The 15254-nt window shown below is 34.1% G+C and overlaps 1 protein-coding gene across 1 annotated transcript in view; it reads right to left on the minus strand.

The window, feature by feature from the left end:
- The window catches only part of LOC150087050 (uncharacterized), a 498158-nt gene extending 485687 nt beyond the window's left edge, over positions 1 to 12471 (minus strand). Inside the window, exon 1 of the mRNA XM_090371781.1 lies at positions 11572 to 12471. Within this exon, the coding sequence (XP_090227907.1) occupies positions 11572 to 12445 (874 nt within the window). The 5' untranslated portion in view covers positions 12446 to 12471. The remainder of the gene's footprint in view (positions 1 to 11571) is intronic.
- Positions 12472 to 15254: the final 2783 nt, after the last annotated feature.

The following is a 15254-nucleotide window of genomic DNA, read 5'->3' on the forward strand; positions in this document are numbered from 1 at the left end:
CTGGATAATCGTAACACCGCAAAATGAAAGAAAAACTCGTAAATGTGTTAAAAACTTAAATTTATTTACATATATACTGCTATTCATGTTTATAAAAGTATGCTTTGACATAAGAAAATTTTATTTAAAATTTAATATGTACATATTATTTTTAAAAAGGAAAACAGTGAAGTTCACTTTATCTTTTAGTTTGCCTTTATGTGAATGGTGATACGTAAATTTGGAAGCATCATCTTGTCAGCCAGAGTGGCGTCTCCTTGTTGTACCATGTAGTCGAGCTGCGACTCATAAAGTTGATACTTTAGCACCTTTCATGATTTTTAATAAGCTGAAGGTGTTGCTTAGTTGAAAGAACAACCCTTTTTTGTTTTAATATGATGGACGCATACGTACTCAAATTAAAAAAAAAAAACCTATCAGAGAATGATGTTAAAATTAACTGTACAATAGTATAACTGAAAGATTTTTATATATGACCTGAGGGAGTATGTAGGCAGAAAATAATGGCGGGACGCAGCTTCTGAGAAATTCAAAGGTCTTGTCTACAAGAACATTTAAAATGTAAATAAACAACACCTGCAACAGATTCAGAGTAATTGTTTTTGTTATCTAACTTACACTGACTTAAATTTTTCACAGGCCGTACAGACTCGGTTAATCTACAACCCAGATAAACTACTGTCGAATGTAAATGAAAGTTTTAAGTGTTTTCTTGAAGATTTCTTTATTGTGTTTATGTTTTTATTATGTAAAATTTGCATTTAAATTGTGGTTATGTTTTTGCATAGTACTCGGATTATTCTGTTTTTGTTTCTGTTTTATCTTATCAAAAAGACATTTTGCTAAGATAAAACATTACATTTTATTTAAAAAGAGAATAATGTTTTTAAACAAAAATGTAATTAGAATTTAAAGTCATACCATTTAGCGAGATTATCAGGAGATATTTTTGTTAATTGCTCATCTATATGATATTATTATTTTTTTCTATTTTTTCTTATGCGAAAAAATAGAAAACCAACTGTTTTCTTTGTGTGGTAATTTAAACTCTACTTATCAGATTGTATACCCAGAAATGAGGAGAATGTGCTATTAATCTTTGACTAATTTTTTTCCACAAGAATTTATATACGTAGATATATCTCATCTTAGGAACACTGTATAAAGGGGATAAAACCGGGAGATTGGGTAGCAACAGAGAGAGAGAAAGAGAGAGAGAGAGAAACCTGCTTGGCGATTTGCATGTATTTGGAATAAGAAAATCAGTGCCGTCGTAAGATTAAATTTTATTGGGAATTGGATGAAAGTGTTTACGATGTCGAAACCGAAGTAGCATGGCTTCCTTTGAGTGGACTGAGCGTGTTTACGTGGATTAAATTGAAGTAACACGACTTTTATCCTGAAAATAATGCTAAACTCGGTGCAAAAAGAAAGACAAAATCACAGACTGATAACATTCGGGTCCTTCACATGATTATACAACTCCATTGCCTCCTCTTGTGGATTGCAGATGCAACTAAAACTAAATTCAAACACTCTCTTACACCGGCGATGAATTTAGGTTGAAATTACGGAGCAGTTTTTTTATGTCGAGCGTTAGTGTTACGGTCTCTTTTTTTTTTTTTTTTTTTTCAGAATAGCAGTTTTGTATTGTTAAAGCAGAATTTGTTCTGCCTTCCTAAGATATTTCCTAATACTAATAGTTTCTCATGTTTCTTTAAGAAAAAAAAATCTCAGTAACGAATCGGTTCCACTTAATTTAACCTAGGTATTTCTTGTTTGCAATGAAATATTAGTTTGTATTTTTACTACGACAACTTAATTATACAAAATCATTTAGAATTTTTCTGCTAAATTTCGGAATCAGTTCTGGGGAGATTAGTTTCCGACAAAAGAGGAAGGCAAGAAGGGCTTCTACTTTTCATAACCATGATTTTTACATTTGGAATTTAAAATTTTAAAAACTGAACTTTGTTCTAAAACGCCTTCGTGCTCAGTTAATTCTTCTTGGTATTTTGCTTGCAATAGAGTCGACTGATCAGTAAGATAAATGTCGAGTCCCTCAAGAACACTCTTTCACTATTACAACCCCTTCTCACGGTCAACTCCGTTGCACATCACTCCATTCTCAGATGTATAGGAAAAAATTAACGCTTTCAGACAGTAAGCGAGTTGCGCCACTGCTAGCCTTTTCCTATTACACCTCAGGTAGAGGAATGTAGCGTGGAGTGGATGCACATTGACATTGTGAAAGTCCGAAAAATAACAGCCTTTTCACACTGCTGATATCACACCTAAGATTGCAATAACAGCTGTTGTTGCATGTATCAGCAGGACAGAGCATCTCTGTATTTCAGGAGACGAAGGGCTCGATTAAAATTGTTATCAGTGGTAGATTGCGATTGGGGACTATATATGTGTCTTCCTTCTTTTCGATTTAATCCACTAGATTTTACTTGTCTAAACTATCCAATGTATAGTGCCAAAGTGTGTCTACTCAGGAAAGGTTGCTTCAGCATATTGAGTTGGTGCTGACGACGTACGTCCCATCCACCACTTTAACAGTTGTATGAAATGTGAGGAGTCATGTACCCACTCTGAAAGTGCGATATATTTTACTTAAATATTATACAGAAATAGATTCGTGAGTAAGAGAGAGTCTGAGTTCTTTTTTTATGATTAGTAAAATTTTAAGATGCTCGGCGAAACGTGTTTTCGCACTTACCCGTGTTCGTAAGATTTTTATTATTATTATTATTATTATTTGACCAACACGCTTCCGAATTTTTCAGGTGAAATAAAAACCACCTTATGTGAAACATTTTATCAATTATAATTTCATATAAATTGCGAATTGAGAAGTAGTGCATAATAAGCATCTCAAAAATATTACAAACATTTACTGTACAAAGTATTTTGAACACTTATAGAATTTGCATTTCTAAATGAAGTAAACAGAGGTTAAGCTATTTCAGTAAGGATCTGTTTCTCTTCTACATTCAAAAATTTACAAGTAATGATGAAACGAAATTTCTCATAGTTTACAAAACACCGTCAATACCAACATTGATTTAGCCGCATGAAAGAGGAAGAATAAGAAGAAGCTTATTATCTGGTTGTAGTGAATATTTTTTCCTAATAATTACCTTTTGTGCTCATATCATTTATTGAAAATTTAACAGGCAGATGTATTATAATAATAACGCATCTACCTGCTTTCCGATTTAGGTCCGTTAGATATTTTTATGTTACAACTTAACATCTGACGCTTGAGAGTACATACAAATTTCTCTGTAAGAAATTCTCAAACATAAGTTTCAAAGTGACGAACTACAGTCTATGTGGAAGATGTTTCTTTCACGACGTAATGAAACAGATATTTACGGTGTATAACTGTATATGCGCAATAAGCTAGATGGAAGTAGTACCCTGATTTTTTTTTTAAAACTCAACACGGAATAATTTTATGTAAAGTAAGAGGCCTTTCTCGTTCTCTTTTGTGCTTTTCTGGCGAGTAGGTAAATTAAACATCCTGGTAAATATTTAGCAATGATTTTAGTTCTTCGTCTTTTTTTTTTTTTTTTTGGAATGTCTTAATTTCTTTCGAGTCAGTTCGAGAACTAATCTTCAATCCTGATAATACAATTTCCATTGAACATACGTTTTCTTAGTCAATGCCAATGTTTCAATACTTAGTTTCACTTTAAAAGAAGTTTTAAATTTGATAATTTCAATTTCATTAGAAGTAAAATTTAATTAGAAAAATCTAAGCAACTTGACAATTGGAATATTTTTATAAGTGTCTTTCTGGTGAGTGTGCATAGGATATATTTTATTTTTTAAAGAATGTGTTTCTAAGTATTAATTTATCTTAGAAGTTCTTTCAGTGATAGCATCTTACCTCTTAACTTAATTTATGTATTAAATGGAAATAACTAGTCTGTAGACTTGCTGCTTTATCTGGTAGATAACAGCTAGTTGCGTAAAGAATTTAATGTTTTAAGATGGATGATTGAAAATAATAGTAACTGCATTCCATAGTTAATTTCTACCCCTCTTTCCCTACTGAAATCATTAATATTTATACAATATATTTAAACCGGAGGCATATTTCACGAAAACTTAGAGACGGAAACCTTTTCATCACAAAGAAAAAAATATCATATTGAAAGGAAACATTTAAAACATTTAATTTTACTACGAACTTTTTATTTTAAACTATTTTAATTGTTTTTATAGAAAAAGCTGCACATCGAGCTGTTTGATTTCATCTCGACGATATCTCTTTCCCTAGAATGAAAATTATGGTTTAAAGAATTTGTTGATGAATAGTTTCGTTCAGTATTTTTTTCAAGGATAAGAAGTATCTACCTATCGGTATAGAAGTGACAAATGTTATGAAATATTGCTACTTCTATATTTCATTAAAATATGCTTTTGATTTCTTAAATGCCTGCTGAATTGCATAAAAGATGGTTTTCGCGTTCCAATATATTTTTAATCCCAGTTGTACTTGCAGAGCATCACAATGTTGTTCATTCTTGGCGGAGCACTGCCGTTTAAAAATTGATTGTTATTTCTTTGGAGAGGCATGGATTTGAATCCGATGTGATTGTAGAAATTCTAAAATGCCGCTCCTTCAGTCGAGGCTTGGTTAGTCGATCTCCAAGAGAATGAGTATGGTTTCCTCTCGTGAGTTATTGCATATTTTTTTCAGCTGGCACCGCATGCCGGCAATGAACACACTCCTACAGCCATAATATCAAGAACATACCTAAACTAAGACATCAAGCTTCTTGAAAAGATCCAAAAATGGGCGAAGCGTTTTGAGAAAAACGCTTCGCCCATATGAGAAAAGATTTCAAATATACAACTACAGAGCTTGATAACTAGGCCCTTGGAGGGATTTCATTGGGTTCTCTAAGGCTCTAAGAGGGGAATAGTAAAATGAATCTGTGAAATTTTCACAATTATAAATGAGGCTGGAATCAAGAAACATTCAAATTACGGGAAAAACAGTATAAAATGAATTGTAGTAAGTTTTCTTTTAGCTAACGAGTTGTATATCACTGGAATAAAGTTACCTACATGGGTAGTTGAGGTTGACAGTTTGGGAAAATTCGGATAAGCACTCACGTGGCGAGAGAACACTTTAAAGAGAGTTTGTTATTTATTATTGTTTATTTATTTACTTATTTTTTTTATTTTGCTAGTACAGCAAAAACGTAGCGCTTCCTAGTTTAAGTGTGTATTAGTATTAATACTCCTACTAATATAATAATAATATTCATACTAATACACCAACCGCAATATGTCGTGAGATTTTGATCTGCCTTAAATTCAAGGAAAACAAGCGCAACAACAACACACAACTCGGAGGCGGGGTAATAATTCTTAAAGGCTCCTTAATCGAGGCTATAGATATCCGTTATTCCCTGTTTTTCAGCCTGTTCAATATTCAAATCGGCCCGTGAAACGAACACTGATAAATCCTAATACATGACAAAACCTCATGAAATAGAGTACCGCATGAAGTAGGGCACTATGCCCGATTAGTCATTGCGTCAAAATTCCCAAAGGCAACAACTTGAAGTTGAACATTTTAAATGAAACCGATTCAAAAAGAGAAAGGAGAAGTATTTTTCCATACCATATTCACTCCAGTTTTTCAAATTAGAACCGGTTTGTTCATTTTCCGTCAAGCACCACAAAATTCAGCTGCAACTTTTTTTTGTTTTTCGTAAAATAACGTGGGCGAGCAGGTGATTCGTGCACAATCCAAACAAGGTCGTTCTACTAAAAACGTTTGATATTTGATAATAATAATAAGTCCACGCTGTTTTATTTGTCTGAAATAATGCAGACTCGATTAGTGGGCAGCCTTTTACGGATGAAAAAGTCCAATTGCAGTGTTTTTATATACATTTATACAAAAGGTCGAGGAAGGAAGGAAGACGTGATGTATAGATTTCCACTGTACATTGCATCCTGCACCAATAATTCTCACCCATTTGCAACTTAGCTGAAAGTGGCGTGTGTCTGAATTGGATAAGTGGGTACAACTATTCTAGGATGATAGAAATAGAACCGCAAACTTAATTGCTATTAGATCGCTTTCTCTGGTAGTTAGAGTGTTTTACATTCTTATCCTGGTGTTATTGCTGGTTTCATTTGAAAACCATTGATTTTCAAATATTTAGTTTAATATTTGTTATTTTTCAGAACGAATGGAAAGCGTCTACTTGTCATATTATATCAAGTTTCGGGAAAGATTGGCATCACTTTCAGTCCCCCCTACTCCTATTATGTTAAGCAGTTTATAAATAAGCTAAGATGATATCATAATTGCTGTATAAACTATTCTTTAGAATAGAGGAATAATGTAGAATATACAAAAGCGAAAACATAGTCTGCGTTTAAGATTGAAAATTTTTTATGAACATGTTGAATTAGTGAAGTGTGGAGCAACAGAATTTTTGCCATTATACTTTTTTCTTCTGGTGATAGCAATGGCGATTGATAGTAGTCAAGAGGATGCTACAAGTCTATTTGAATGCAATATATTATGTAATACAGCACAAGGACAGTAGACAGGTAGATTAAGATTAATATCTCGAATTCTGTAACATATACAATGCTTTCGAAGCAAAATCCAGATTTTTCATGCAATCTTCCTCTTTCACGGTAATCAGTCCCTTTACAGAGCGAATCACATTTAGAAATTGCGATTGCTGAACAAGTAGACGTTTCTTTAAAGAAATACTGATAACGAAAACTGGAGATCATCTTGAATTACGAATAACTAGAAATTCGTACTAATTACTTTGTATTTTAATCAAAGTTACGAGAATGTTTTGAAATTCGTGGCTATATTCCAAATGTACATTCAGCACATTTTTGTTCTAAAAATGGGAATGAACATTAGTCTCAGGAATAATTTTGCATGTTTACCTGTACCAGATAATTTTATAACTTTCGAGTTTAAGGAATATTTAAGTTGAAATTTGTCTTAACTTTGTACAAAATGCCAGACGACTAGTTTGATAATAATCATCAGTTAAACAATAATCAGATAGAAATGAAGTACAGTAAACTGTTCTTTATTTCTATCTGAATTTATAAATGGGGTAACGTTTCAAATCTTGATTTTTTTTTACAAGCATGAATATTTGATACAGGCGCACAGCAGAGTAAACATAATACACGGAATAAGGTTCTTACTGCTTTGGTTTAGATTATACTATTAGAAAGAAATGTTTGTGAGGATTTTTTGCAATGCATCATTGTTTGCATAATCATTACAGACTTAGTCGTGTGTTACACGACAAAGAAATTAGTTTCCCAAATGGATAAATTACCTTCTTATAAAGTAGGAAACTTCTCACCAATACATAATGCGTATTAATGATGGTATTTAATGATAAATTTTTGTTTTTGTGAATGTATCAGTCACCAGAAATAATGATATCGTCAATCCACGGTTATTTCTTTGCTCTTATTTTTATCCAGTCATCCTGGAGAAACAGTTCTCTTTGAACACCATTAATTCGTGGATTATATCCTTTTAGTCCGCTTCGGAGGGCTTATAATTCCTAGATTTAGGTTATATTTCATTGTAAAGTATCTTACCTCTCTCGTCATACACGCCATGCATTGCGATATTTTTATATATTCTTTTCGAAGCTAAAATTAAAATATCCGTACAGTTGTTTCTAACAACATAGTTTTGTGTCACATGAACTTTCAAGCTGCGTGAATAGTTTAAACTTGGTACACTATATCAATAATAAATAATTTTAATGAAACTTGGGTTTTTTTGTTGTATTTTGCAAGAGAAATATAATAATATAACAAGAGGATATAAAATATTCTTGAACATAATCCTTCATCTTATGAACATGAATCCAAATTTACATTCCATATTACTGTTAAATGTGCCTTTTGGAAATTGTGTTAGTTAGAAATAAAACTTTTTTATAAATATTCTTTTTAATCAGTTTAAAATATTCTTATGATAATATGAGCAATTTTAGCAATCGTTACTAAGATAAAATTTGTGTATCATGAGCTTCAGGATAAAAGTTTTCGATAAAATTTCATGCAGTAAATGTAATTAATTTTGATTAAATATGTTGATGGGCAACTGCCTATACATACCGAAATATTATAACCGATATAAACTCAGCAAAGTGATAAGCATATTGCCTGCATCCTTACACTGCGCTTGAAAGAACACCGCTGTTGTCGAAATAAATTAAATATTATATGGAGTAATTTCGGCACTTGTTTATACTGTGCATATTTAGCATCTTGATAAATATCAAGTTCTATGAAAAAGTGATATTTCTGATGATAATGTCGTATAAAGAACACACATATAAGGAACATAAAATAAACAAATACAGCATGTTTCAGCAAATTTATCAAGAACATTTGTTACGTTATCAATACTCTTAAAACTACTCTAAATGATATGAACAAATTTAAACAGAAAACTATTAAATATTAATGACAGAAGAGGAATAGCAATTAAATCATATTTTTCAAATCTGTAAAACACACAAGTATATTAAAAGTATTTTATCAGCAGACTGTCGTTTATTGTATTTGTATAAGCCAGTTTTCTGCAGTACTAATTGAATTCTTCAATGAGAAAGTAGGTATTTTTAAGACCATTTAAAAGAAAAAATATATAAAAATCATCCTTGTTCATATTAATCGGGAAAATGCTTAAATTAAGTAGTTTTTATTCATTTCAAAGTCCTCTTGTACTTCCCCAGAAATCTAGATTGGTCATAGTTGTTTACAAAATAACATCCACTTGCATCTAAATTGTTTTTATTTTCATCAGAGTAAAGCAAAAATCGTGGGCAACAATATTTCCTAAAGTAAAACGCATCAAAGATTTTAATAAAATATCTACATATTCGAATATCTCAAAATGGCAGTTTTAACTTTGAGCTATACCACAACTTTACTATTATATACGTGATTTCATATACTGTATAGAAATCTCAGGATAATTATTTTTGTGACTTCCGTTTCACTGTAAGGCAAACGTTGTTGTGGAGAAAGCATCTTTACAGGGTTGTTTTATTTTGCTTCCTTTTGAACTCATTTGCACTGTAACTTTGATGTCCAAGACACGTAACTTTATGAATGAAAGTTTATGTGGTTTATATTTAAATCAAATAAAATTTCACAATATGGTGAAATTTTATGGTGAAAAATGGTCCACTGCAAGTGTATCAGTATCTTTTCAGTGTTGCTTAAATTTATCACACATTTATAAATATTCATAATTTTCTTAGATTAATTCAAGGCAAGTGTTTTGTTTACCAGTTCATAATACTGAACTCACTATTTCATTGTTATGAACATAATTTGAATATGATTTCATATCTCGTCAGGTATGAAATTATATTCAAAGGTTCAAATAATAGAAAGTAAGGTTCATTTGTTTCAACAACAGTTAACAGAAGCAAATAGGAATAATAATTAAATAAAAAATAAAGTGTAACCTGAATGCTTTAATACTACAATATGTGCGTTTTCTTTCACATTTAGGCTGTATAATGAGTTCACAAGTAGGCATGTAATAGTCCAAGTCATAGAAATAATTTTATAACGCGACACAGCAGAAAAGAATTCCGTTTTGGAAGTCGTCACAGTTCAAACTAGTTTCAAAACTTGTCGTTAATATCCGTGCATATAAAATGGTATGCAACTAGTTCTTTTTCTTTTACCTCTCAGACAAGTAGAGCCTATCTGGCAAATACAAGAATATATCCTACAGCAAACTGACGCCAAAACATTTTCATGTGAACTAATTAAACTACACAATTTCGGTGTCATTCACATATGCTATAATGCTGATAAACTATTATTTAGAGGGTGCTACCAAATTAACTGTAACAATGTAACTGACCATTACATTGCTATTCTAAAGAAAGGAAAATCTAAATAAAAACATTTTCACCATCGCTGTTGAAAACTAATCATCGTTTCAGGCCATTTAGAAAGTGGCAGGTATTTTCCATTACTCACCTCAACACTTAATGATTACAATGTAATAGTCTGATACTTATGCATGCCAATGGTTGAATAGAAAATTCAGTATTAGCTGCCATGAAATATTCATATTCTTTGATGATTTTTGCAAATTTTGTATAGTAATTGGTTAGTGAAATCATCGATTCAAAATAATTATTATTTTGAAAGCACTATAGAGTAATGACATATGATAAATAATTAAATATTGAAAGTTGATTAAAATGAATTTTATTTTGCACGAAACTGCTAATTAACATCACATTAATTTGATTTCTCTTTTATCCATTCCTACCATTCTTCAATTGCTCTCTCTTTCCATCCCCTATCTCACCGCTTTCGCTCGCACCCCACCCCTTTTCTTCATTTATCTCTTCTCACTCCTCCTAGCAATCTTCCCCTTTTTGTTTGTTTCGATTATTGTCAGAATTATGTTATCTGACGAATTTACAGATACAACCCGTTCTGTGATTCTGTTTTCTGTAAAAAAAAAAATGTTTCTTCTAAAAGACATGCGCTGGTGGAAATAAAAATACATTCTTATTGCTGCGTCGTGACTCTCCACACCACCGGACAATAGCAAGTAATTCTCCCGAAGCGATAAATTGGCTCTTCTACAGGCTCCAAATAACCTGACATACACGTCCATAGCATGGTAAAGTAATAAGCACTACTACTAGCACACGTGGCGTCGCTACTGCGCTCTGCTACTATATATGATTCTACTGTATCTATTTTTGTTTATCTTGGGAGTGTTTTAATAACCAAAGGATGGAAAAGAATATTACCATGGAAACGCATTAAATGGATGTCTGTAACCTCTTTGAAGAATGTGTAATTAGTGAGTGAAATTGTTAAAGCCTCTCTCTCTCTCTCTCTCTCACACACACACACACACACACACACACACACACACACACACACACACACACACACACACACACACACACACACACACACACACACACACACACACACACACACACACACACACACACTTTTTCTGTCTTTCAGTCTTCTCTCATTCCTTTCGCTTGCTTCACTGAAACACTTTCACAAGCACAAGAATCTGTTTCTTTTAAATTAAATTACATTTCATTTGATCATACATATATAATATTAACTAAGAAAATATGGACAATAATATTATTTTTGCGGTAAGGTAATTTTAAAAACAAAATATTGTTAAATGAGTCCCTTTCTCAAAAATTTCATTAGTTCACATGTATCATTTAATTTTATTATTCTGAAAGTTATCAAAATATTATTTGCTGTTTAAGATTTAGAGTGATTTCTGTCAAAATCTTTCGGTGTCTCAAATTATTGGCTCTATTTGATATATGATAAAAATTAAAGTATATGGTAAACTGCTTTTTATAATCTTTTAGAGTGCCAATTTATAATTACAATCTAAATTTTTAAAAATATTATATGAATTAGAATTTGAACACCTACATGTATAGTAGAATTTTGATTGTTTACCTTTTATCTTGAGCATATGGATATAGAAAGAGTACTTACCTGCTAATCGAAGTGCAGACATTCTCTGGAATTCTGGCTCCTCAAGCCACTTATACATCCTTCGAAAAGTCTCCCGGCCAGATTTCAGCTTGCTCCATGGCTTTGGATTTCGTAAGAGGTCGGACAAAGTACCCTGTGAACGACAGAGTACACGTTGGGCAAAGATGGCCTGTGGGATACTGTAGCGTTTCAACTCGGCACTTATCCTCTGAGCTAGTTCTTTAGTGTTAATCTCTTCCACTTCGTCTGCTGAGCTATTTTTGGATGCTGAAGATGAGGAGGAGGACGAAGAAGAAATGATGCTCTTGTTGGCGGGGATGCTGTTATTTGTGACACTTGTATTAATTCCCCCACTTGCTATAGGTAACGACGCAGCCACGGTTATTGCAGATACAAGGTTAGGGACAGCCTGCACGGGGACGTTAGACTGTGCCGCTGCCAAAGTTACCGCTAAAGGGGTAGCAGCAGGTGCCGAAAATGTTACGGCAGGTACAATAGCCATTGGGGTGACAAGGGTAGTTGTGGTGACCGGTTTGATATCATGGCTACTTGGAGGAGTGGCAGGGTCTTGCAGTTGGGCCGAAGGTGGGGTACTGGGAGCATTAAGGCCGTTCAGTGTTTGCATCATTGAAGTTGGTGTGTGCAGGGTAACGGTGGGACTCTGAGGTGATCCAATACCCCTGGACAATTCTCTGTGAGTGTAGGATTCAAATCCAGTGGGCGACATGCTTTTCTCCGGTGAATGCAACCCGTTTTGAGAATACGGTGGCGAAGGAATACCTCCTGGCTGTGACCCAAGTCCGTTAGCTGTCATCATTGACACCGCTGATGCATGAGTGACCCCTAAGGTGGGACTCATATTCATTCCTGACATAGTCCCTAACTTCTCGTACTGGAAGTTCATTCCCATACCGAGGTTATTCTGCATCAAAGCGAAACTCCCGCTCACGTTACCCGGATGCGCGTAATGAGAGAACTTGTCCGACATCGTCGAGATGGGGGGAAGGGGTTGCAGCGGAGTGAGTGTAGCATAGCTGCTCGAAGTTGAAAATCCCGGCGATAGGCGACCATTTAAGCTGTGATAGGCCGGTTCGGCCAGAGCTCTAAAGTCCGTGGCATCTATCATACTTGTAGGGACCCCAACGTCGTCGGCGTCCGAGCGGGCAATATCGGAGGCTAGCTCGTGCGCTGGGAGTAAGTCCGGGGGTTCTACGGTGTCGACACTGCCGACGCTACCGACTGGTTCGACTGTCTCCACTGGTTCCACGGACTCCACTGCTACAGTCTCACCACCACTCGCCGACTCTCCGATATCTCGTTCGCCTAGCTCTCCCATGTTTTCCATGATTTGCGCGTTTTAATGGCAATCAAGATGCATCGAACGGTTCTGTGACACTCCTAGCCGTGCCGTAGATGGATTTTAACGATCGACGATTGGATTTTGGGGCGTACTTAGAAGCCAGGAGTGGACAATCTGCGAGGAAACCCGTACCTATCCGCCATGTTTACACAGTGATGACTGCGCATTAGCAGGTGCGCAGGATTTGTGAGCTACTGCGCAAGCGTTCTATGCCTCACCCTGCCTGTTTTTGTTCGTCTGCTTCTACCCGTGCCTGCACCACACCAAGTCCCTACCTAGTTTTCCGAAACGCTGCGTTTTTCGTTGGCGATTTGGTAACAGTAACAGAGTGGACTGCGTGAGTAACCTATTGACTCACCTTATGGTCACAGTCCTCCGACAGAGGAAACTTGCGCTTCCATCCAAGAAGAAAGACGTAAACACAGAAAAAGTGGCTCAAACACGCGATTACTACAAGCAGACGAATTTCCGATATTTGGATCTCGTAATCGATATCTATTGTCCTTGCACTTCTCCCTCCGCCCTACTCACTTCACTCTAGTCGTAGCACAGCCAGTGTACACAGCTCACGCGCCAGACTGGGGTGACTACAGCCTAACACGTGCCGCCGCCAAGCAGCTCCTGGGCTAAATCCTACAATGACAACGCCAGCTGCTACCGCGAATTCGTTTTGCCGCCATCTTGATAGGGATGTTGTTAGTCAGGGAGAGAATGAGAGGTTTAAAGAGAAACCATGTGCACGGAACTGTGGACGTAACGTTGTGACTAAAGATGGAGATGGCAATGTATTCTCCGCCCAGAGAAAACACGCAAGGATATTTCTGTGAAAGCTCTTAGGGGAAACAACTGCTGGAAATCCTTTGTTCTTTCTTCTGTTATTTCGCTGATATTATTTCTAACATTTTACATTGATTCTACCTTTTGTATTTCTCATTTATGATTTCCTTCTGTAATCCAAACCATTCCTCCCCTGCACCTTTTATCTGTTTTTCTCTCTATCTGTCTATGTTTTGTGCATTAGTCAAGGTTTCATTTCGTAATTTTAGCTTATATATTTACCCCTCTTTATCCCTTCTAGACCCTCTAGATATACAATTCATGCCGTTTCTTCCTTTATATTTTATTCCTTTGAAAGAATAATTTGTTGTAATATATGGATTCAACAAATATGCTTCTCTTTATGAAAATCCTACTAAAACAGTATTCATATATATACACTCATTTGAATATAAGGGATTTGAATTACTTTTCGTAATTTTTAATCAGTCTTATTTTTATTGTATTATATATTAATTTCCATTCTGAAATGCTTTCATATTTTTCATTCGAAAAATTGCCATAGTGCCGTGTTATATAATGATATTATATGGATGCAGACAAAAAATAAAAGATCCATAAACTTACTCAAGCGTCTTACCAAATATTCATATACCATTATTAAATCCCATAAGGCTAATATGATATGAATTCGTTTGTCTCATTTGCCAAAATGTACTGCTTGATAATTGTTGCAAACTCTTCTCTATAGAACTTAACTATATTTATAAGGAATCATTTAGCGTCGAGTGAATGCAAATAATGTTATGGATTCTGATATATAGCTTTATTTTTTTAGGTTATGATATATCAATCATAACCAAGTTATTTAATATTCATTGAGTGATGCAGTGCTTGGGTAATAATTTAATAAATCATATATTTACAAAAATTATCTTCCTAGTAAGCTGAAATAAATTTACTTTTAGGTTGACCTTTTTATTTTGCAACTGTTATCTTTAAAAATATTATAAAATTTTAATATTCTTACAGAATATTTATAGTTCTCGATGCTTTGTTATTGCTTACTCATGTGCGGTTCTTGTTTTAAATAATAATCAGGCGCTAATCTGTATTCACTGAACTGATGATGATGGCTTTCTCTATTGAGAAGAAGGGGCCCCAGATTTGTTAAAATATAGCTGATGTATAACAAAGTTACCTTGCAATTTGAAAATTATATTTTTCGGAAAACTTCATACTGAAAATATAAAAGACATGGTAGAAAATTTAAAAACAAACCTTTATTCTCATTCGTTTTTAATACATGTAAATACATGTAAATAATTGACATGTGATCCACATTTTATCGGGTGTTTTAAACCGTTTAACAACATAATATATGTATGTATGTATCTTACTCGCAGGAATGTGATTTATTTGATTTTAGAAATTTTTTAGTAATATTTCCCGTTTTGGCTATGAAATAGTAATCGTAGTGCCCTTCATTCGATTTCCAGCTGGTTTTTCTAAGTTATAAGCCTGAGGAAATGATGCACCCCAGATT

Source organism: Mastigoproctus giganteus, chromosome 4, assembly GCF_048544385.1.
Source record: "Mastigoproctus giganteus isolate SK-2022 chromosome 4, ASM4854438v1, whole genome shotgun sequence".
NCBI lineage: Eukaryota > Metazoa > Arthropoda > Arachnida > Uropygi > Thelyphonidae > Mastigoproctus > Mastigoproctus giganteus.